The 25,550-nt window shown below is 38.3% G+C and overlaps 1 protein-coding gene across 2 annotated transcripts in view; it reads right to left on the reverse strand.

The window, feature by feature from the left end:
* Positions 1-25,550, reverse strand: part of KITLG (KIT ligand) — an 86,068-nt gene that overhangs the window by 36,782 nt on the left and 23,736 nt on the right. For both annotated transcript variants that reach the window (XM_033118193.1, XM_033118192.1), the window contains exons 2-3: positions 12,376-12,489; positions 912-974 (exon numbers count right to left, since the gene is read on the reverse strand). In XM_033118193.1, coding sequence (XP_032974084.1) covers positions 912-974; positions 12,376-12,489 — 177 coding nt within the window. The remainder of the gene's footprint in view (positions 1-911; positions 975-12,375; positions 12,490-25,550) is intronic.

The raw sequence follows: 25,550 nt of genomic DNA on the forward strand, positions 1-25,550 counted from the left end.
AACATATGAAAATATGCAAAAAATACAATATCTAAGGTATGGATGCATGGTTTGCAGTAAAACTGTAAGAACATGAGAGGGCTGTGTGCTGTTTTGCTTGACACAGCTCCAGAGGAGGCTATCCTCATTCTTGTTTTTAGCTAGGTCCTAAAACCATGCATTGGAATGAAAAATTCCAGCTCAGAATACTTGTTCCTAAGAGACAAATTGTTCCTAAGAGACAAATTGTCCCTATAGTAAAGGGGCATGTATGGGTTTTAGTCATACTGTTTCGTTATTTAAAAATATATTTGAAGCAAATATTGTACAGTGGTAAGGTTTGACAAGCTACATGATGCGTACACTGGCATTACATTATTCCCTTTGCTTGAAATATTTCTTCATATATGAATTCTGATAACATGTAATGAGAAGAATAGTTAAAATTTCTTGGTTGCAGTATTAAAGGAGTATGCATAATCACAACCTCATATTTTTATTGTAAACATCTAAGAATCTATCACACTGCTAATAAATTCTGATATAAAACATTTTATGTTCTCAAATTAAATAGGAAAGAGACTTATATAGGACCTTTTCAGGTATTAAAAAAACTTACATAACTTCACACTCAAACCTTTTTTGGGGAGAGGCTAAAGGAAAAAGAGAAATCTGTGGCTAGCTCTGAGGAAAATGGTCTTATTTACTTTGGGAATACAGTTCTAGGACACACATGCTAACATGTTCAACCATAACTAAAGTTTAGCAGTTTATTAAGGAATAAAACTATACAAGTCAAATTCTAAAGACACCTTCTTCAAATTCTGACAATTAGCAAACTCCTAAACGGCAGATAATTTCCTATCTCAATACAACAATCCCAAATCTTATCAGCTAGTAAAATGAAACTCAGAAATACACAGTTTACGTACCAAACTGTCCATTCCAGGGACATATTTGAGGGTTATCTTATAGTCTTTTGGAAGATTTGCCACCTACAGAGACAAAAAAAAAAAAAAAGGAAAAAGAAAACTGTAAGAAAATCCATACATATCAATAAATCATATTGTTTTTACTGGTTTGGAGAAAAACACATGCAAACTTGTTACATTTTTAAGTTACTACTGAATTTCAGTATTTACATACATAGTGATTATTCATTCTTGATTTCTCTTTGTAATCAAAGGCAATCTCCAGAAATAAAATCAGTAAAAATCTTTTGGACTCCAAATTCAAGTTATTGGTGGCTAAGTACAAGATGTGCAGAGTTTTGGAAACATGATCTGAATTTCAATTTCCATCTGTGGTCTTGGAATTCCCTTCCAGGACTACTTTCTCACTTGTTCCTCCATAGAATCAGGAATACAATATATTTTTCTTGTCACTGGTTCTCAAAGTGATATAGTATCAACATCACCAGGGAACCTATTAGAAATGCAAATTCTCGAGTCACACCAGACCTACAGAATCTTACTCAACTAGTCCCCAGGTCATTCTGATGAGTCCTCAGGTTTGAGAACTACTGTTCCATGTTCTTAAAAAAATAAATAAATAAGTAAATAAATAAATAAAAAAGTCAGTGAAACTTCAAAAATACAATGCTACTTATGGGATGAAGATGCTTTATAACATAAAAAAATTTAGAATAATTCAGTTCTGTGATATAACTTAATCCATTACCTAGGGGTGAACACTTGAGGTGTCTCCTGTGTTAGTTTCTTTTAAAGGCTTTAAAAATATATCTGACACATTCTGTCAGTCATTATGGCATAAATTGAACAAGCACCTGCTTTAAAACCAGGAAATTTGTAACAAATCTGAACTCTGTACTTTGGTTTCTCTCATCTGTAAAATGGAGTTAAAGGTACCCATGACAAATAGTCACAAATTGAGTTAAGTGTATGTGTCAAACACATTATAAACACTCAATCCATATTGACAGCTCTACTGGCAACTGACTTCCAAAGCATACAGAGTTCCAGGTTCTCTCATATCCTTTCCTCCATATAACGCGGGCTCTGTCATCCCACCCTTCTAGCGCTGTTAAAATTTCTATCTGAGAAAGAGAACTGACTCTGGGTAGTGAACACACAATGTGAGATATAGATAATGTATCACAGAATTGTATATATGAAATCTATGTAGCTTTACTAACAGTTGTCACCCCAATAAACTTTAATTTAAAGAAAAAAAAATTCCATCTGAATAATATAGCCAGCAATTGATTTAACCCAGGGGGTCTTAAAACAATACACAATGTAAAAAAGTGGTTTGGCACTATTACATTCTCAGTAGATCTACTTTGCTTTTGCAGACTTATCTTCCCCTCATCCTGCCTCTAAAATTTTTACTGTTTCCCATAGTAAGCTGGGATCTCATGCCTGTTTACTGGACTAGGTCATCTCTGACAAGTCTCCCACAGCACAATCCAGGTTTGTTCTTGGCCTTGCCAACAGCTTCTAGAACCTGAGAACAACATGGTGAGAAAAGAATCCAGGTCAAGGCACTAGAACAGTTGACCCTTGAGCAATGCAGGGATTAGGAGTGTAGACCCCAATAAGGCTAAAAATCCATGTATAACTACTGGTCAGCCCTCTACATACAAGGAGAGAACAGAGACAGGGAACAGTGTAGAAGACAACTAGGAAAGTGCTGAACATCGTTCAATATTTATACAGAGACTGGAAGCTGTAAAAGCAGAAACGTGGTTTAGATTCCAAGGAAGTATCCCGTTGGTCGGTTAAGTGGATAAGTAACCAAGGCTACAGATTTTTAAAAACAAATCTAGTAAAATAAGTTCAGGACAAAAATGAAAAGTAAAACAGAATCTAACTGATGGAAAATTTTTACCAAAGTCCAACAACAAATTGAAAATAAGGAGTCAAAGGGGAGCCAAGGAAGTACTGACGCCACTGTGATCACTACCATTCTACCTCCAGGGGTACCAGCCCACACTCACCCATCTCAGCCTCAAACCTAACACTTAGCAAGTCCTTACTATGAGCCAGGGACTGCGGTTATTAAGAGTTTACATTGTACGATCGCGTCCCATCCTCAGATCCCTGTGACACAGTATCTCCACTTAACAGGTAAATAACTTGAGGCTCAAAGAGTTGAAGAAACTTGACTAAGGTCACACAGCTACTACATGTTAAGTCTGCAGTAGCACTCAGAGCCCCTGTTGCCTCTTAGCTCCACTACACATTTTCATCTACTCTGCACACTTGTTCTAGGCATTTTCCACTCATAAGGCTCACCATCATCCCTCCTCAAGCCATCCCCGATAAATTAATCAAATCGTAGAATCCTTGATGCTTATTGAAAACACCTCTGGGCTGCCACAGAAAGTGTTTTTTTTGTTTGTTTTTTTTTTGTGTGTGTGTGTGTTTTATTGTTTGTTTTATTTTCTTAGGGATTATACTCTTGCTCTTTACACTTAACTTTCTTTCAGTCAAATTTCCCACCATGCCTCCATAATTTCTGTTGTCTTTTGAATCTTCATTTTTGAAAAGCAAAATGACCTAGTTGTTTTATGTAAGCCCTGGTGGCAAAGGCGCAGCTGACACCTTTGCAGGTGTCAAAGCTGAAATCAGAAGGAGCAGCAATGTTAGAGTTCATTATCAGCCATGTAAATTAAAGCCATTCCAGATGGAGAAACTTGGCAAGAAGTGGTACCTGTTCTGAACACAAGCTGTTTGACCCTCTAGTCCTTCTTTTAAGCATAACTTACATAATCAAATAATAAATATAAAATTGATCCAATTAGTATTCAGAAAAGTTAGGATCTGATTATATACACCTAAAGAACAGAGAAAATGTAAGGGATATTCTGGCCAATTTTATTAGTAGTTTATATATTAAAATTGGTTCAAAAAAAATCAAAGAAACCTTATAAAAAGTTCTCTGACCAACACACTGAAATCTCCATTCCTTACCCCTTGGGGGAGGGTGTATAATAAAATAATTTCTACATTAAGCTGATTTATTGACATTTAATTTCTGACGGGACTGAAAAATAATACTATTTTTGAAAAATGCTTTAGAGTTTAAACAAGTCGTAACATATCATCTCAATCACAACCCCATGAGATATGTATTATTGAGCCTATTTGACAGATGAAGACATGGAGGCTCAGAGGAGTGAACCGGCATATATGAAGGTCACTGGCATATCAAGGTCACAGGCATCAGGAATTCCTGCTGGAGGTAGGATGCAAATCCTGGCTCTGTGTGCTGCTCTGTGCACAGTTAGCTACAGAGTAGTCTCTCTCCCCTTTATTACTTTCTTGGCTTGCATTGGCTCCTTTCCAGTTACATTTGGAGGAGAATTTAGGAAGTCAAGTTGTAGATTTTTGTGGTCAGTTCATGAATTATTACATTACTCTCTAAGCATTCATAGTGTGTTGAACAGCATTCGTAAAGCACAGATAACCTTGTGATAAATTCAGTTTCTCTAATGGATATTGACAACTGTGGAAAGTTTGACAGAGCAGAGGGAGTCTTTGGCCTGGAACTCGGAAGATGTCCCTTTGAGGCAGTTAGTTTGTCGTGCGAGTCACAGCACAAGTTCTGGAGACACACCGCTCAGGCTGGAACCAGGCCCCGCCCCTCAGAGATCTTGGGCAAGTAACTGAATCGACTTTAGCTTCAGTTTCCACACATGTAAAAATGGGAATCCGAATCTAGCTAGTGGACTTACAAAGACTGAACAAGATTAAACAACACGTTTAAAATATTTAGTGCTTCAGCATGGTGTGTGAATGAGTATATGTTTATTATTATTAATTAATGGCAAGGGAGTGGGACATTACACTAGGTAGAGGAAGGGTCATATAAAAAAACAAAGAAATGGGAAAGCACATGGTGTCTTTGAGAGACCAGGGACAGAAAAATCAGGCCCCCGCATTAAGAGGTAAGAAATACACCGGGAAAGCCACATTACAGAGGGACCTGAATGTTGGGCTTAGGTGGCCAAGTTTGAGGAGGGTCAGTCCTACAACCAGAACACCACAGCAAGTCACTTCTGCCTCAGGGACATCACTTCCTCTCTGTGGAACTTCTACTCATCTGTAAAGTGAAGAGGGTAAACCAGATAATTACTAAAAATTCAGTCTGATTTAACTTCTCATATAAGCAGGAGGGCTACACTGACTGTTTAGTTTAAGAGGGGACAGGATAGTAAATTTAGGAAGATGCGTCTGGAAGGATGGCTTGGGGCAAGGAGAGAACAGAGACAGGGAACAGTGTAGAAGACAACTAGGAAAGTGCTGAACGTCGTTCAATATTTATACAGAGACTGGAAGCTGTAAAAGCAGAAACGTGGTTTAGATTCCAAGGAAGTATCCCGTTGGTCAGTTAAATGGATAAGTAACCAAGGCTACAGATTTTTAAAAACAAATCTAGTAAAATAAGTTCAGGACAAAAATGAAAAGTGAAACAGAATCTAACTGATGGAAAATTTTTACCAAAGTCCAAATTATCCCAATGAGCTTTGTGGTTAGTACAAGTATATCAATACTATGCCAGATTGTAAAATGCATAAAACTACAAAAAGAAGTCACTTAATGAGAGGCTCACTTTACTAAGTGGGTCCATTTACTATTGTTTTTGGGTGTCTTAAGGATTGACCATACTCAGTGACACTGCGGGGAGGGGAGCATAAGGGAACAGCACGCAAAACGGCTGGATGCTCGGCCATCTGGGAACTGGCTGCATGCCATACTCTGCTGGTATCTGGACTCAGGAGAAAAAGAACTCAAAGTCAGAATAATTAACTCCCTCTTTAGATCATGGAACTAAGAAACCTTTGAATCTCATGATTCAAATGTCACTGAGGTCCCCAAATGCCATGCGATCTGTGGTAGTTTGGAAATCCTTGGCAAGACACTTATTTGTCTCAATTGTGTCTCCCAAGTCGTAGGTAAGAATCAAAATGCAGTAGCTTCATGTAGTAGCTTACGATTCCCTTGACATTGTACATAAAATGTAGTGCACATGTGAACCTTTCTGGGGAAAGAGTCCAGTTTTCAGTCTTATCAGATCCACTGAAGTTTAAGAATCACTGCTGAGGGGGGTGGCGGTGGGGGGCAGTGTCCTCTTGTATTTAAATATCACAGCTCACTTATGTACAACAGCTTAGTGAACTGTTGGTTGTTCAGTATTCAGAAATAACATAGGAGAGAGATTTTTGCTTTTTCATTTGTCCTTATATGTGATCTTCTGTTAATGTTGACTAAAAACCTAAGTAACCAGGTCAATTACCTTCAGTTTTCAAAGCTATCTTTAAAAAAATAATAATCATAACTCAATTAGTCATTAAAAAATTAAATGTTAGATGACAACTTCATGAGACTTTTGTGAGTCATCTTTTCTCAGTAAAGAATACCTAAAAAAAGTTAGATGACCCTTGTGTTCTTTCAAATAGCAGAGATAAAAACATTTTTGTCTATTTCACAGGCACACCTTATGATGGTGATTTCAATTAAATAATAGGAATTGAACTTCTACGTGAAGTAACTACTACCTAGAAAATAAAATTCAAGAGGTTACAATGGTAAGTCTCAAGCTGCAGTTGACATTAAGTTACTTCTTAAATTAAGACCTCATACATTATGAACTGGGGTCTTGTGCTCCAGACACAAGTAGTTATGGGTTCAAACCTCTACTTGGCTTCCTATTTCCTAGTGAGAGTGGTCAGGTTACTTAGGATCACTAAGCCTCAGCTTTCTAACCAATAAACTGGGGGTGAAAAAATTACCTCCTAGAGTTGTGAGGATTAAAGGAAAGTGCTTGGATACTCACACAATAACTACTGCTTTAACAAGTCAAGGAGCAGGAGACATAGCACCTACATGGTTTATCCCATAAAGAACAAACAGTGTTTTCTTCATGATAAGATCGACATGCTTAGTAACAGAGCAAGCCATCTAGTTGTCAGTTTTCACAAATATTATTTCCAATACACTTTGTCTTTTGAATACTAAAAGTCCTAAATTTAGCTTTGAATAGAGAAAGAAATGTCTACTGACTGCAGGAGCAGAAATTAACATGCTAACAACTGCAAACTAATAAAAATGAACTTTGAAAACACTCCAACTACAAAATCATTGTTCTTCAAGGGTCAATGAGACCTCTGCTTTTAAAGAGAGGATGTGCTTAGAAAAGCTTAGAATTCACGTAGAAATGGGAAGATTCAGAGATTCCGGTCCTCCATTTTAATGCAGTGGGTAATTCTATTTGAAGAAAATTGTATTTTAAGAAGAATAAAAATCAGAATTATTCAAAACTATCCATTCAAAGTGTGAAAATTTGTTATCTGAGGATATTTTTATAAGCTCCCATTATGTTAAACTCCAAGAGATATATAATGTTAATATAACCTCCTTAAAATAAGTGCCTACCTCAAGACCAGGAAAACCATGAATTCCTGAGTTTTATTCTATTTTGCTGATTTGTACCCTGACCTTGAAAAGACAGAATAATTTCACCTTTACCAGATGGGGCTGGGATAGCCACCTGTCTTTAAAAAGCAGTTTTTGAGAAAGACAAATAATTACTCAACAGAAATTTAACTATTAAAAGGTTTTTAAAATGTAACAAAGTCACATTTAATTAACCGCCCACCCATGAAGGAAATATATCATCACAAATGCAGAGAACAGTAGAAAGAAAAAAATGGCAACTAATTTGAACTATTTCCATATTTGGATTCCTCCTTACATTAACAATGACAACCATTAAAAGCTTCAGCCTAACTGTCCTCTAGATACAAGTTTTTAAAGTTTGATTCATTCTTTTCCCAGATACTTGATCCTTTCTTTAGGTAGATCTGAGTTTGCCATTTAAAACAAGTCTTGCAACATTTTTTTTTTTTTAGAAACAAAGCAAAATGTTCTGTAAATAGATGAACTATTATGCTGTGTAATATGCCTGAAGGATTTCAAATGAAAACCATGGGGACCGTAGGGTCAGGACAAAGTGTTCAAGAAGAAATTAAAAAAAAAAAAAAAAAGAAAGAAAACAAGAAAAAAAAGAAATGACAGTGACATTATAAGTCATGTGCTTCTGTGACATGAGAATCACCCCAAGCAAACACTTTTAAGATTTGTGGGCACAGTAAGAGTTGTCACCTAATGTAAAGGTGGAACTAGCAGAGCTTGCAAAGGAATGTTTTCAGTTGAAGAAATTACTGTGAGCACAAGGCAAGAACATACTATCCACCCACTTTCTTTCTCTCAACCAAAACGTACCAAGGTCATGTCTGCAGAGCAAATTTCTCTTTCTACATAACCTCCTTTAGTCGAGCCATTACTGAATTATTCAAAAAGCTGCAACCTGTAGAAGTATCGTTATGGAATACAAGAATTTCAAAGCTAAAAAGCGCTTCCAAAGTTATCTAATTTAGTAGTTCTTATCTTTTCAGGGGTTCACAGACTTCTCTGTGGAAGCAGATGAAAGCTTAGCACCCTCTTCTCAGAAATGTATAGAAGGCATCATTTGGAGTTCCATTTTGCAAACGTTGGAAGGTTATGAATCCTAGATTAAGAACTATTGATCATGTCCTTGTTCTTCATTTTAAAAACCAGAAATTGAATTCCCAGAAAGATTTGGGGGTTTATTTTTCCAAGGTCACATAGCTAGGTAATAGCAGAGCTGGAATTCAAACATCCTGTATGCCTGACTTCAACATGCTTTGTTTGCCCCACCGTTCTTTAGAGAGGCTGAAATTATCTATACCCATAATATCCAAAGTCACTCATGTTACTGACTGAACTGGTGAAATTAATGAAAGTTAGTCAAAGGATGGGAACCCAGCTTCTTTTCAAACATGAAAAACCCCAGCATTGTAAGTATTATGGCCTCAGCAGTCCTGGCACTTCTGTGCAAATAACTGTCACCTGGGATGCTAGTGGGAGACTTGAAGTTTCCTCCACCCCATTTCCACAAATTGAGATTAGATATTTTTGAGGTGGAAATTTGAGGAGAGGCCCTAACAGCTGTACTTTTAATAAGTACCCTAAGAGTTTGCAGTTGGAATGTTTTCAAATGATATCCCACAAACGCTAGCTTAAAGCAGTGGCTTTCAAACATTTTTCATAAGCTTGACTCTTTTTTTTTCTTATCTGGTAAACCGGATACATAAATAAAAGCAGAACAGCTGGGTGGGCTCTAAAACCTGTTTGAAAACCACTGTTCTGGATGACATAGCACTGGTGTCTGTGGACCAGGAGCTTGGTGTCACCGCTTTTGGGTTTCAGTTTCCTTATTTATAAGAGTCTGTCTCCAAATTCCCTTTCAGTTCCAGTATCCTATGATCCCACAAACACCATTATTACCACAATAGCTAATATTTTTCATGCACTTGCTGTGTTCCTAGCACTGTTCTATTAATTTATTTAATCCTTGCAATCTGCCTATGAGGTTAAGTACTATTAATCAAGTATACTGATGAAGAAACTGAGGCACAAAGAGGTTATGTGATAATAACTGGTAAAAAAAAAATCATATATGCATTAGGAAGTAGGAACTGAGATTTAGAAAGCTCTGACCACTACACTATACACCTGAAGCTGAAGTAGAATAATACTGAATGTCAACTATAATTAAATATATACAAATATTTGTGTGTGTGTGTATATATATATATATATATATGCATGTATATTTAAGGGGTGTAAAGTACAGCATAGGGAATATAGTCAATGGTACTGTAACAGCCATATACGATGTCAGAGGGGTAGTAGATTGGGGGGGGGTATCACTTTGTGACGGTTGTAAATGTCTATTACGTTGCTTTGTACACCTGAAACTAAAAAAATGAGCTGGGATTTAAAATTAAGTTTGGCGTGATTCTTCCAAAATGCATTCTTTTAACCAATATATTAGCACAGGTTAGATCCTATGTTATACCATGAAATTTTTTACATAGCATCCATTTTTGTGTTGTGTTTGTGGTGTTGGTGATATGCATTTTATATACTCATAGAGAAGACATGTCTCACTCTGAGTTCAGAAATTATTTTATATTTTTCTATTTCCTACTCGATGAAATACAGCTTATGCATTATGTGGGTCTTTACTCAATTAGAAGTGATCTTCTGAGTCCTACTTTCTATTAACTTGATTTTTTTTTTCATAAATCTGAGTACACATGCTAATTTCACTAGATCAACTCTTGAAATTAAAAAATTTCCCCAAGTCAGTTGCTGGAAAGGAGAAAAAAAAAAAACCACTTCAGTTTAATGATTTCACATTTGCCGTTTGAGCGAGGAATTATATTTTAGTGTCAATATTAATTAGCATCCCTTTCTAGGCTCTTCTTTCTCTTTAGTGCTTCTCATTATATCAGCTCATAGGTAACAGACTGAAAATAAGTGAATGGTTAAAGACAGGAATGGAAAAAATCTTGGAAGGTGCTTATAACACCCACTTATACCATTTGAAAATATCAGTTTGACCTTTCACAGAAAGTGGTACTCATTAAGTAGAATTCCTCAGAAACTTAGCAAAAATATAACAGCTACAAGTAATTCTTCTGAAATATGACGTTAATTTTGGAGATGCTTGGCCTGTGTTCAGAGTCACCATCATTTTCCAACTATGATTCATGGCCCATAGATTTGAAATTTGCTCCCTAGGACCATTGCAGATCGGCCTGGCTCAGTCTCAGCTCCACGGTTATACCAGCAGCTCCACAACCCAATTGTGACCCACTTTAAGCATATTTGGGGGGACCCATATTAATCTGACATCCATGTAAATCTATACAACACAGATAAAACTAATCATAATAACCATTGAGATTAAATAAGGGTCAAGACACTTTGGTCTCTAAAGTTTGACACAGTAGACCATCTAGAGCAGTAGTTCTTAAACCTTTTTTCAGAAATGCCTTAAAAATGTAGCTTGCTGGAGTCCTTCCTCAGACATACTGAATCAAGAGCCTAAACACCTGTGATTTTAATAAGCACCGCAGGGGACTACGATGCTCAGACACGGTGGACCACATCCTTACTTCATTCATCACGCAAACATTTAATGAGCACCTTCTACTGATACAAAATTTAGAACATAAACGTATACATTTTCTTTTTAATATAGTATCTTGGGTCACAAACTAAGAAGCAACTTGAGAAAAAGGACCATGATCTATGTTTAAAAAAAAATAAAAATACTTGCTCCCCACCCCCATCCCTGTACCAATACCTGGCTGGGCTAGAGCAGGCAAATGTTTCACTGCTTTGGGCACCGGCCCCTCAAATAAAACATGTTAATACATCTTCAGGTATCGCATCAGAGAATACTTTTAATCCTGCAGCCTCTGGGTGTCCATCTAAGGAATCTCCATAAATTGTCGGAGGTGTGTGTGTGTGTGTGTGTGTGTGTGTGTGTGTGTGTGTGCATGTTCCTGATTCTGCATTGAGGCTAAGCTTGCAAGACTCGGACCCTCGCGTTAAACTTCTGTTTCCACGTTCAGCCAGGAACCCAAAATGAAACATATAAACCAGAGTAGGAAAGATAAGTATATCAACAGGTATTCTTTTCTTTTTCTACATTTCACAACCCTCATTTCTTTCCTATTCTCACATCACCTCTGTTCTTTAGACAATATTCAAATAACTGAGTGCCACGTGGCTATTTTGAACGAGGAACTTAACAAAAATGCCTCTAGAACGTTGTTCATTCTGAAATTACACTCTGCAGCTATAATAAACATGTTAAATCTTTCCTAGGTGTTGAGAGTTGGGAACAATGCATTCCAGAGGTTGTGTTATACCCTCCGTCTCTGTGGTCTGCATTTTAAGAGAAGCGTGGCACGAAGCCAGCAGAAATGGCTTTTGCTGAAGGCAGAGTTCCAACGTGATAAATGTGGGAAATGAGTCTGGTCAACATTTGGACAACAAATCACTCCTCCAACTATGTTCCCTGAGGGAGCAAACATGCACCCACATGGGACAGGGTCTTTGAGGGCTGGCAAGGGAAAAATGGCCATCTCAGAGCTCCTTTTGTTAGGCTTGTTAGAACAGAGTAAAGGCATATGGAGGCGAAATACGACAGGCTGAGGAACCCACTAAGGAGATAATGGGGAACAAACTAGTTCTAACGCATCAGCCCACAGAGAACTCTCTGGTGTCCTTCCATGACGGTGACAGAGATGAAACGACCAGCAAAGAAACAAAGTCATCACAGTGGTGGGCCATGGGCCAATTTTACCGATAGTAGCTCCCTGACCTTAAATATCCGCTTACCTGCTCCCTCTACAAGCCCTTTCAGATCACTCAATACTTTCTTTCCCTCTCTTAGAAAAACACCAATTTGGGGCAAGAAAAAAAATAAAATCTTTTTCAAAAAACACAAGAAAAAGAGTCACAGTCATTGAAAGCATTCCTTACTCACCAATTTTGTAACGTCTTTCACATCATCAGTTATACGGTTCATGCAGATCCCTGTAGTGTTGACAAGGGGATTAAATAGGAGCAGTTGGAGATAAATGCAAGTGATAATCCAAGTCTAGATGAAAAGAGAAAAACCTCAGGTGACCATCAATTAAAATCTGTAATTACTTCAACTGTTAACATCTTTTGCCTTCGTGTGGAAAATACAATCAACCAACTTTTTTGCAATGCTACTGGCTTAAATACAATGAAATGCTGAACATTTAAACTAGGCTGACCAAAGTTTATAAAAATTCTCAGTTAAATGTGGTTTGGCTTTTTCATGTCAATGACATTATTGTTAACTTTTGTTTAAAAGCTTTCTGTAGCCAATTTCCTAATGGTAATTAGGAATGAAACTGTAGCAACATGTAAGAGATTTGTCACTTAAAGTGTTTCTCAAAGCTAGGGAATGCATTAAATTAATACCTTAAGGCACCAAGTGAAACTTTCTCTACTTTAAATGTGGGCTATTTGGCAAGTAGCAGCATAAGCATGAGCAGTGCTTTAATCCAATAGTCCACCACAGTACACCAAGATAAAGTGAGAGAGACACACACACATTTTTAGATCGGGATAAAATTAACCTCATTAGTGAGACATCAGAAAAAAAAACAAACTCACAGTTTTGAATCACAGCTTTTTAGCTATTTATTAAGGAAAAATATTTCCTTAGTCAATAAGAAATTTCTTGAACCCTAGCATGAGGTAATCTCACACACGCGTGCGCGTGCACACACACACACACACACACACACACACATACATGGACACCTCTTTACAAATAATGCTTTCAAACATTGTAGTTACTTTTATGCACGACATTTTTTTCATTATACTATATTTTAGGTTGTTAAGAAATCAGGCATCTGATTTTTTTCAGTAGCTTTACAACATATGACACAGCACCTTGCATATAAAAAGCCATAAATAGATAAATAAATAAATAAATAAATAAATAAATAAATAAAATGTTAATGAAAGTTGACATGGAAGGGACGATAATTCCAGGAACAATAAACACCATGAGCAAAAGCAGGGACATATGAAGATATTTTAAAATGTAAGAGGTCTTTTATGAGTTAACATCTGTCTATGGCATCTTGGATGAATGAGTGAGCAAGATAAAAATAACCCAATGCTTCAAACTCAATACCTACTTATTGAACATGTCTTATGAGACAGGGACGATGCCAGTCAGTAGAGAAACCAAGGTGATGAAGACGCCCTTGAAACTCAGAGGCAGGTGAATAAATCACACCCACACCCTGTGATAAGTGCTTTGAAAACACAAAGGAGGAAACAATTCATCTTAAAGCGGAGAACCCATGGCAGGAAGACAGTGCCAGGAAAAGCCAGAGAGAAAATGTGACTGACTGGATTTTGGAGGACCTGGGAGAGTTTGCAAGAGTTGTCACGGAAGGGATGATAATTCTAGGAAGAACAAACTGCAAGAGCAAAAGCATGGAAATGTGAAGTATTTTAAAAAGAAAGAGTTCATTTACAACTTAGCATGTGTTTCTGGCATCTTAAAATTACATAAAAGCCCATCTGCACTGGTCTAAAAATCTTTCCTATTTATGTAGCTAGCCATGTATTAAAAGGGACTGGATTATAATTTTTAATTAATATCTATCTGCAAGCTAACTAGATTATTACACTGCACCAAATGGTAACTATCATTTACTAACATTTCTAAGACTGCAGTGCTACCTACACGATAATAGTGGCTTGTAAACAAAATTAAAACCCTTTTGTTGATTTACTATTGTGATCTTTTACCAGTAATCCTGCTTAATTTTATTTAAGGTTACTTTGAGTATTGTGGGGTTACACTCCTCATAGCACGTTCTCCCCTGGACCAACATGAAGACTAAATTGTGTAAAGGATTTCTGTTTGGGGGATTCTTCTTTTGGGACAATGCCAACATGTAAAATCTCCCCTAATAACTTCCTTCACGTAGGTAAATATAATTGATTAAACTCAAGCTTTCTTTCATATTGTCCTTTCTAAGACCTAACTCCCTCACTTGAAATACATTTCTCCAAGACCCTCTTTTGTGCTATGACTTGGGAATCCTCCCTGAGGATCTCTGTAAATGCCCAATCTCATTAACAACCATATTCATATTCTAGGTTCTAAGAAACATAAAGGCAGAAATTCTGTTCATTCTCTTCATCCCTTATCCCTGACATTGAAGAAACACTAAACAAACATTTGTTCACTCATTCATTCAGAAAATACTTATTGAGCACCCAGTGTGTGCCAAGCATTGTTCTACATGCTTAGGATATACAGAGGGCGCCAAAAAAATGTATACACATTTTAAGAAAGGAAAACTATATTAAAATTGTAATACTCAATATATACCGTTAACAAAAGATGAATACAAGCCACGTTTGACTTCTGCAATCACAAGAGGTGCTCAAAGTGGTTACCATCAGCGTCCAGACACTTCTGATGAGAGCAAACTACTGATTGAGCAACGTTGACCAAAGTGTCCACTTGTACACATTTTTTTTGCCATCCCCCCATATTAGTAAAAAAAAGTAGGGGGCAAAAATCCCTGCCCTCATGAGGCTTATCTTCTAGTGAGGAAGGCAGACCATAGGCAATAAACATAATAAGTAACTAGATTATACAGAATGTCACAAGCTGTTAAGTGCCATAGCAAAAGCAAAATTTGATCAAGGTCAAGGAAATTGGGATTATAAAGCCTATTCTGCTCGACCAGCAGTCGTGGCCTCAGGTTCAAGTTCACAGTCACACCCATGAGGCACTGGAGGCATCACCAGCACCAAGTGCACTACTGAGCTGTAAGAAAGGATGCAGGGCAGGCAGCAAAGCGGGGGCGTGCACAGCACCAGCACAGTGGAGGGCTCGTGACTCCCAGGTAGTGTCTCAAGTCCGCATATCACTGTGAGCCTGAGATGTGTATGGTAATGACAGATGATATCGGGTGGGCAGGGCCACTTTTGGGGCTTCTACCTGGCTAGGTGAGTAGTCCCTTCAGGGGCGTGTGATGGACTTCCGTTCATTCTCCATCACAGCTACCCCCACCGGCATCCGTCTCAACAATAAAGTACATACAGATGCCTGTTGTGCTACCTAGAAACTTAAGCAGGATTCTAATGAAGTACAGCTATACTGCTATAAATCGCTTGAGTTCTTGTTGCAAGAAGGATGATAGACAGGGTCAAATCCCCAGTCTAGAGAAAAGGCCGCAGAACTAGCTATTACTACTACCCCTTTCTTTTCAGAGACTGCTTTTCAGAGTATGTGGGGAAACAGCTTGAAATTTGAAACAGGGTGACGCGTGGGGGTGCCTCATTGAGAAGGCATTTTACCAAATACTGCATGGAGCTAGGGGAGTGATTCTTACAGACACCTGTGAGAATCAGAGCTAGGACAGAGAGAAAAGCTGGTGCAAAGGCTCTAAGGTCTATTAAGAAGTCTGCTTTATTTAAGGAACTGCAAGCGTAAACTGGGGGCAACAGAAGGTGAGGATGTCAGAGAGAGAATGGAGAGGCCAGATCATGCAATGTCTTGTACCCCCATTGTCTGGCCTTTTGACTTTTGCTATGAATGAAACAGGCAGGATTCATTGCAGGATTCTGAGCAGTGGAGAGCAATGAACATATTTTAAAACTTTTGAAAAAGACTGTTTGGCAGTTTCTTGTAAAACTTAACATACACCACGGAGCTGAAAATGTGTGTCCACACAAAAACCTGCACACCAATTTTTTAGCAGCTTATTCATAATTTCCAAAATTTGGAAGCAACCAAAATGTGCTTCAGTAGGTGACTAAAGTATGGTCCATCCAGACAAGGGAATGTGATTCAGTGCTAAAAAGAAATAACCTATCAAGACATGAAAAGACATAGAAGAAACTTAAATGCACGTGACTAAGTGAAAGAAGCCAATCCGAAAAGGCTGCGTACTTGTGATTCCAACTACTATGACATTCTGGAAACGGTAAAAAATTATGGCAACAGTTAAAATATCAGAGGTTGCCAGGGGTTGGAGGAGGAGGGATGAAGCAGCAGAATACAGAGGATTTTCAGGTCAATAAAAATACTCTGTATGATACTGTAATAGTAGATAACATGTCATTATACGTTTGTCCAAACTCACAGAATGTACAACACCAAGAGTGAACCATAATGTAAACTATGGACTTGGGTGATAACACTGTGTCAGTCAGTGTAGGTTAATCAATGGTGACAAATGTCCCACTCTGCTGGGGAATATTGGTAATAGTGGAGGTTATATATGTGTGGGGGCAGGAGGCCTATGGGAAATTTGTGTACCTTCCTCCCAATTTTGCTGTGAACCTAAAACTTCTCTAAAAATAATAAAATCTTTCCAAAACAAGAGATGAATTTGATTACTGTGGTGAGAACATACTTTAGGTTAACCATAGGTAGAAACAGAGAGATCAGTGAGGGGTTATTGCTCTTGGCCAAGTAAGGGAGGTCTGTCGCAATGGATTGACCAAAAGTGGTTAGATTCTAGATGTCTCCTGGAGGCTGAGCCAGTTGGATTTCCTGACAGTTGGAATGTGGTTTGAAAGAGTCAAAGGTGACTCCCACGATGTTTGGCCTGAGCAACTGGAAGGGTAGTGTCAGCATCAACTGATATGGAGAAGACTGAGAGTCGAGACGGATGTTACCAATATCCCCCAGCAGAGTGGGACATTTGTCACCATTGATTAACCTACACTGACTGACACAGTGTTATCACCCAAGTCCATAGTTTACATTAGGGTTCACTTTTGGTGGTGTATATTCTGCAACTTTGGACAATCGCACAGATCAGGAGTTGAGTTCTGGGGGTGATAAGTTTGAAATGTCTTGGAGATATCCTAGTCACGAAACTAGGTCAGGATATTTGAATCTGGATTAAGGAGGGAAGTAAGGCCTGAATATATATAGATAGCCTTTGAGATATATATATATATATATATATATATATATATATATATATATATATATATATATATCATAGCCTTTAATATATAAATGGAATGTTAAGCAAAAGAGTGTGTGAGGCCATCAAGGGAGTGAGTACAAATAGAAAAATGAACAAAAAACTGAGTCCCCCAGTTCAAGCTCTGACTTGAAGAAGTCTGGCAAAAGACTGCGACCTCACAAAGGAGCCTGACACAGAAGCCAAAAAAGTAGAAACATATCAAGTAAAAAATAAATTAAAAAAATACCTTAAGAAGAAGGAGGTCAAACTATGTCAAGTACTCATAACAGGTGAAGTAAGATGAGGACTGAGCACTGACCACTGGATTTAGCAGAAGAGAGGTCATCGGTGACATTAGCAGGAACATGTTTATTGACGCAGCCATGGGAAAAAACCAGTCTGGAGTGGGTTTAAGAGAGCACGAGAGGAGAGTAATTACGAATGAATATAGATAGGTCTTTTCAAGAGTTGTCCTTCAAAAACGAGCAAACAAAAACAAAGTGGGGTGATAGCAAGGAATTGTGTGTGTGTGTGTGTGTGTGTGTGTGTGTGCGTGCGGGGGTGGGGAGGGTATTGTAAGATGGTAGAAATACCAGGATGTCCGTATGCCTACGGGGTGATTCAGGAGGAGGGTATGATTGGCTATGCAGGTCAGAGAGAGGGAACTGCTTGAGCAGTGTCCTTGAGAAGGCAAGAAGGGGTGAGATCTAGCTCTCAAGTAGAGGACAGCACCAATATTACTTTTTGCATCATTGTATACAAACATCTGTAAAGATAAGATTTTGCTCATTGTAGAGGTATCTATTTGGTCAGAGCTAAAAGTAAGTCTCTTGATACATTCAAATATCCTGTATTTCTTGAAGCACTTTATTTTAAAGCTATTAAATAAACTCATATTGTAATTTAATTCTGTATATACTTTGCTACTGGTAAGGAAGAGTCGCCTTTCGTAAAATTCAACAACTCACTCTGGCATAAGTAAACATTAGGATGGAGGAACAGTCCAAGGTAGAAACAGACTGAGAACTCTGCAGACTAGTAGTAATAACCTCTTTTGTCAGTATTCCGGGGAGAAGGCTGAAATGCAGAACTTTCTTCTTTATATGGAAAAGTGATTTTTCAGTATTAATTATTCTATACAGAAATCTTTCTAATCTATCGTACACACACTTCAGTGATTTCTTAAACAGTGGGTAGAAATATTAAACTTTGTTTTTCTTTGATGATTCAGGTTTGTCATATAAGCGAAGACTAAATGAAATAAGCCAGATACAGAAAGGCAAATATCACATGATCTCACTTATATGTAGAATCTAAAAAAAAAAAATGAACTCACAGCAACAGAGAGTAGAATGGAATGGTGGTTACCAGAGGCTGGGGGTTGAGGAAAAGGGAAAATATTGAACAAAGGGTACAGACTTTCTGTTATAAGATGAATAAGTTCTGGAGACCTAATGTATAACATGGTGACTTTAATAATAAATATTGTATTATATACTTGAAATTTGCTAAGCGAGTAGATCTCAAGTGTTCTCCACACACACACACAGACACACACACACAAAAGGTAACTCTGAAGTGATACATATGATATGTTAATTAAATTGTGGTAATTATTTCACAATCTATGCATACATTGTGCACCTTAAATATCTGTCAATCGGACCTCAGTAAAGCTGGAGAAAAGGCATCTCAGTTACATACTTGTGACTGCCCTCCTGCAAGTAGCTCCAAATTAAGTACTTGTTTAAATGAATATTTTTAAAATGTTATTTTAGTTTTCGTCAGTTTGTTTCTCAGTTTACCTGTTTATCCTAGACAGTCAGGTCACTTCATGCAACATATTGTTACTGCTAACATGCCTATTTCTAGCCTCCACAGTCTTAGTGGCAAACATAACACATGGCCCATTGTGGGTGCTTATGGTAGGAAGAGTAATGGCAAATAGAAGACCACATCCTAAATCTGGGAACTTGAGACTATATTGCTTATATGGCAAAATGGACTTCGCAGATTAAGTTAAGCACCTTGATATGTAGTGATTATCCTGGCTTCTCTAAACCCAATTTAATCAGCTGGGTCCTTAAAAACAGAGATCCTTTACTAACTGGTCAGAGAGATGCAATGATGGAAGAAGGGTCAGAAAGATATGACATGGTATTGACTTGCCATTGCTGGCACTGAAGATAAAGGAGAAGAGCTAGGAGTGAGTCAGGGAATGCAAGTGGCTTCTAGAAGCTGAAAAAGGGCAAGGAAACAGTCTCCCTTAGATGGAGCCTTCAGGAAGGAACATATTCTTACCGATACCTTGATTTTAGCTCAGTAAGCCCCATTTTGGACTTCTGAATCTCCAAAACTGTAATATAATAAACTTGTATTGTTTTAAGTCACTAAGTTTGTGGTCATTTGTTACAGCAGCAATCGAAAACTAAATCAGAGCGCAATAACTTTACTTTCTGAATGAATTAATGAATGAATGGTGCAGTTTCACCATATTCGAGCTGTTGCTGGTAAAAAAAATAAACTGCCCCTGTGAGTATCCTGGGCCCCCAACTCCTGCTTTAAGCAAAGCAGCACTGCTTTTTTTCTGCTTTATTTGTTCATGCTTCTGGGTAAGATTTTGTTTGAACAAAGGTTTCCAAGGGCAAGAAAGAAGAAAGAAAAAAAACCAACAACGCGCTTTTGAAAACCAGTGGAGTGATGGCAGAGTACAGGACATGTATCCAGAAAACCTCTGAGGCCCTTCCCGTGTGACCTCAGACAAGCCAGTTAATCCCACTAAATAGCTGTTTTATCAGTCTCTCAAATGAGAATAAGAGTACTTTTTCCCTTACCCACATCATGCAGTGGTGATGAGAATCAAATGAAAATCTTTCAAACTACAGGTGCTGTGCAATTATTTGTCGTGTTGTTTATGGGTTTTAGATTGCTAGGAAACCAGGGAAACAAGTGCTTCAAAACTATTTGAATAAAACAGAGACAGGACTTTATAGAAGCAATCCTCCACGAAGAAAAGAATATGACCTTTAGTATTTAGTACATGGGTATTTTGACGCTAATTTTGGGTTCAGATGCCTTTTTCAATTTATTTCTTAGTTCTCAACTGTGTTTCGAGTAGCTTCAGTTAATAGACAACTGACTTTCAAGTAAGTGAGGTGTTCTAATATATAAAAATATGTATATATTTATCTTTGTTTTCTCTCCCTTCCTCTTTCTCAAACTTCTGGAAACTCCAACAAGGGCATAAGGGTGTCTAAACATGTGGGCGCACGTGCACGTGCACACACACACACACCTATTGGAGATAGAAAGCTGAAGCAAACTGTCCCCATTTTTGTGACTTCTGCTCTAAAATGTATCTTTTCTATCTGGGTAATCATCTCACGGTATTTTCTGTAACAATATCTGCTTCTACATAGGACATTTTTCTTTGGCTACTTTGTTTTAGCATCGTACAACTTTTCTCTCTAGGTCACACTCATTGCGTGATAACCTTTCATTTCATGATAACCTTTCATTGCGCAGACATTAAGCTCATCTTATTGTCGGCGGTTCTAGATTTTTTAAAATTTTTTTTATTTAGAGACATTTCTCGGGGTCTCCCACATAGTTCCCCACAACACACAAAATCCAAGTTTTAATCTTTTCATTGCTAAAAGGTACCTTCAAATTATTTACATGATGAAAACACTAATGAGAAATCTGGATGCACGGTTAGAACTAACTGGGCAACCGAAACAGTCCTGGTAGAGGGAAGGAATAGTGACTAAAATTTATACTCAATTGTGAATGACAAATACAGCAGGTCTTTTTCCGGGAGCAGGACTTAACAGTGGCAGAGAGTGCTGGAACGGTACTTTAAAAGGGGGAGGAGGAGCGAGTCACAGGAAAATGGGCCTGGGGACCCTCACCTAAACCTCATTTTTGTTGAGACTCAATCTCAGGCTCTAGTGGAATATTCACCCCATCATCAGTTCTTCCTGAACAGAAGACCCTTTCTCATCATCAAAAGCCACGTACCAGGAAAAGGAGCCGCAAAGCCCCCTAAAGCAAACTATTTATTTGATCCAAACATGTGTTATCACACAGAAGGGACCTTTCAGACTCCTCTGTTTTGGTGGAAGTTAACATGTGCACAGCCCAAGAACATCAGGAGAACATATGCTGTTCAAGAAACCAGAAGAGTCCAATCTTCCAAACTTGAAAACAAAAGCCAACTTTTCTCTCCGACAAACAGTTTTAAAACATGCGTTGCCAGGGTCCCCGTGACAGACTCCTCCAAGTCGAAAAGGTAGTGAAGCGTCTGTATAGCGTGTTATGTCTAGGCACAGACCTACAAAAGGGTATTAGGACTGCCCTGAAGAAAACGGCAGCTGTTGCCAAAAACAACATCCATCTTCTCTTTAATCTCAAATGTCAGCTAGTGAAGCAGGCAGTTCTCTTGTAGCCCAAATGTGCTTTGGAACAGAACCAACTGGCTTGGCTACCCAGAGCCGGGAAAGCAAGTTACCAAGATACAGGTAGAGTCATTACTCCTGAGTTCAGGTTTTCTGAGGTCATAGGAACCATATCCTTCAAAAATAATCTTAAAGGAAACCGACACCAGAGTCAGGTTCAGTGAATAATCATTTAATTCTATACGACCTCTTCCTTCCGGTTTTTCAATTTTTTTTTTTTTAATTTACCATTAAACATTATAGGGAAAACACCTATACAGACTCTTTTCTAGTGATTGTCCGGTAATCTCAAAGGGGCAAAGGGAAGCACTGAGCAGATTTGTTCGTTTGTTAAACTTTCCAGCTAAAAGGAAAGCAGATGTTAAGAGAGGACCTAAGTGAAACTCAAATCAGCTGTAAGTCCAAATGGGTACACTAAAATCTCGTGAAGATACTCTTCACCTTCTCTCCATGTAGATCCTTTTGTGAAGAGGTGAAATAAAAATATTTTAAAGCATGGATAATCGCTAAAATATGTGATGAATATACTCTTATAACAAAAAAATGAACATCCTAGAAAGGAATTGCTTAATATAGAAAGGCAGACGATGGCTTTAAAGTAAAAAGGGAATTTAAGGATTTCAAGATAGTCACTCATTGGGAAAATCACCCTGTGACACAGTCATTACTCTAAGTGTAAATGCTATTTAAAGAGGAAATCACTCCCATATATTGGCTTCTGTTAGGCCACACAAAGGATGAGCAGTTTGCAGATATTATTTCATATACCTTCCCATCAACCACATAGATATTATTATCCCATTTTGCTGGTGAGTAAAACAGAATTCAGTAAGACTAAGTAACTTCCTCATGGCCACTCTGCTACAGTAGTAAATCCTCAGAATGGGTTTAAACCAAGACCTACACCATACTGGAAAGAAAACAATTGGGCCAGTCAGAAATAAGATTGATGTCACTTATATTTAATGAACTATTTTATTTAAAATGCCTGTGCTGCAGAAGGCATATAGGTCCCTTTATCTAAGTCAGTTTCTCATTGAAATCACAATGCCAAGTTATTACTAGGCTGGGTAAACAAGTAAATCAAGTTACAGTTTGCTGTAGCTTAAAGACAATTACATAGCTAGAGGGAGGGGAGAAACCCCAAAAATAAAGTGATGAAGCAGTTCCTTCTGATAAAAACTAAATTGAGTGCTTTCGGACTTTTAAGAAGAGCTACTTATTCATTCAACTAACATAAGATAAAGACATAGAAGATATGGCTTTTGTCCTCTGAAAGTTCAAACTACTTGGTACCACAGCAGGAAGGGCCCTCGAGGGACAGCTAAACCTGATTTTGGTGGGTGGAGGTGGGAAACTGAGGGAGGGGCTCAGAGATACCGTAGCTCCTGGGAGGAGATGACACCTTCTCCAAAGGTAAGTAGGAAGTAGCCACATCAAAGGGGAGATGGCGTGCAGACCCCTGACAGAGAAAGTAGCAGGTGCCCGCAGAAATGAAAGAACAAGGCAGTTTTCTAGAACTGATACCATTGAAAAGTGAGTTTCAAGCAATAAGCAATAATAGATAAGGCTAGGGAAATGTGCAGAGGCCCTCCGGATTTTGCTAATCGACTTGGATTTTATCTTAAAGGCCCTGGGGATTTAAGTTGAGGACTTAAGTTAGGGAGTATCAAGATCTGATTTATTTTTGAAAGGTTTATCAGGCATCAGAGTGAAAGACAGACTGAGGGGAGGCAACAAACCTGGGGGCAGGAGGCCAGTTAGGAAGTCACTGATGTCATCCACAGTTGACAGGGAAGGATCCCAATTAGGGCAGTAGCAGTAGCAATGGAGAGAAACAGACAAGTTCAAGAGGATACGGAAGTAGAATGGAAGGACTTGGATGACTGACAGAAAGTGAGTGGGACAAAAGTGGGAGGAGTCATGAATGACTTGCATTTTGCAGTTTGGGGGAGGGGAAAAGGTGGTGCTGTTCACTGGGCCAGGATATGAAGGAGGAGAGGTGGCACCTGGCAATTGGGAATTTTCACAAGAAACCCTGAAGAACACCACCATGTAAGGAAGAAAAAGAACTGTCTGCACAGGCGATGAGAAAATGAGAAGCCAAATACATGAGAGGCCAATCAGCTGATTGGGAGGTACTGTGGCCAATGGAAAAGAACGTACAAAAGGGAGAGTAAGATCCATGAAACAAGCACTAAAAGATGTCAACCTGGTGGTGGTTGCAGAGTACCTAATGGAGCTGACCTCGATGAGGACAGTTTCCACGGAGTGAGTCAGACCATGGTGGGTGTGCCTCAGCGGTAAACGTGTGGGGAAATTGTCAAGGGTATACTCTAACAGCTTGCCTACGAAAGGCAGAAGAGAGTGGCTGATATCTTGAAGGGCTAGAAAGTTCCCTTCAGTGTTGGTGGAAGGGAAGATAGCTTCGAAAGAGTGGCGCTAAAATGATAAAGCCTTCCTCTGTCGTAAATGGTCTGTTTATGAGGCACAACTAATTCATCTGTGGTTAACGAGAGCCAGGTGAGCTCAGAGGCTTTGCCCCCTTGTGGAAATCTCTACAAATGCTCTCTACCTCAGGCTAGAATCTAGGGCCTAGGTGTTTAAGTTTTGCTATTATTTTTGACAGAGACATATATGATAGAATAGGCATTTGTGCCAGCAGTAGACGTTACTTCATTCGCAACAATGGCAATATATAGGTCATTAGCTATTCATAAATACAGGTCTTTAGCAGTTATGTAAAAGCAAAGGGGGGAAAATCCCCCTAAACAGTATAATCCAGTTTTTAGGAAGATGCTAGCCGATGACTAAACACTTTTATGAGGGTGATGATATGTAACAAATTGAACAGGTCTACAACACTGGTGGATTCTAGTTCAACAGTGAACCAGACTTACATATCTGTTGCCAATTCTTTTTTCTTTAAGTATATATTTTTAAAGAAATAAAGAGACAGGCCCCCAATGTTGGTCAAGATGTCAGAACATAGCAAAACAAAACAAAACAAACAAACAAAAAAATTGATGACAGTTCTGAAATCCACATAGCCATCTTCAGCACTCCATGGACACTGGTTCTTTTTGGATGGCATTGTTCACTATTCTGTCAGGTAGTTGCTCTTAAAATTGAACCATCATGACAAGCTTTCCAAAAACATTAATCACAATTTATACTCTTCCAACTAGTTGACTCACTTCTGAAACTGTGATCTCACGAAAATCAAAAGCTCTGTAACTCTTCAAAATCTGTAAAATCTTTTGAACTCCAAACAGTTAAGAGATGCAGAATGAGTGGAGAGCTTCCAGTTGCTATCTGGTCCCATGTGCTGAATTTGGACTGAAAGCCTGATCTTCCTAGAACTTCTGGCGTATGTTCCCCTATGGCTGTAATTCAATGTACTCAGATGTTCGTCAGATCAGCTACTGCAAGTCTGACAAGTCTGCTCTTTAAATTAAAACAAAACAAAACAAAACAAAAACTGAACAAAAAAAAACTTAACTTCAGAAAGCAGCTCAGGGAAGTCTCCAACAAAGTTTTTTTTTTTTTTTTTGGTTGTTTTTTTCCCACCTGGGTTTTTGACTACATTAAAATAAATGAAATCTTTGTACTCTGCTTTAACTGATTCCACATAGAATCAAAATCAGTGGAGCTAAAGGCATGAGCTCAAAGAATGCTTACAACCTCAATCATTTTCCTTATCACAT

This window comes from Rhinolophus ferrumequinum, chromosome 10 (genome assembly GCF_004115265.2).
Source record: "Rhinolophus ferrumequinum isolate MPI-CBG mRhiFer1 chromosome 10, mRhiFer1_v1.p, whole genome shotgun sequence".
NCBI classification, from domain to species: domain Eukaryota; kingdom Metazoa; phylum Chordata; class Mammalia; order Chiroptera; family Rhinolophidae; genus Rhinolophus; species Rhinolophus ferrumequinum.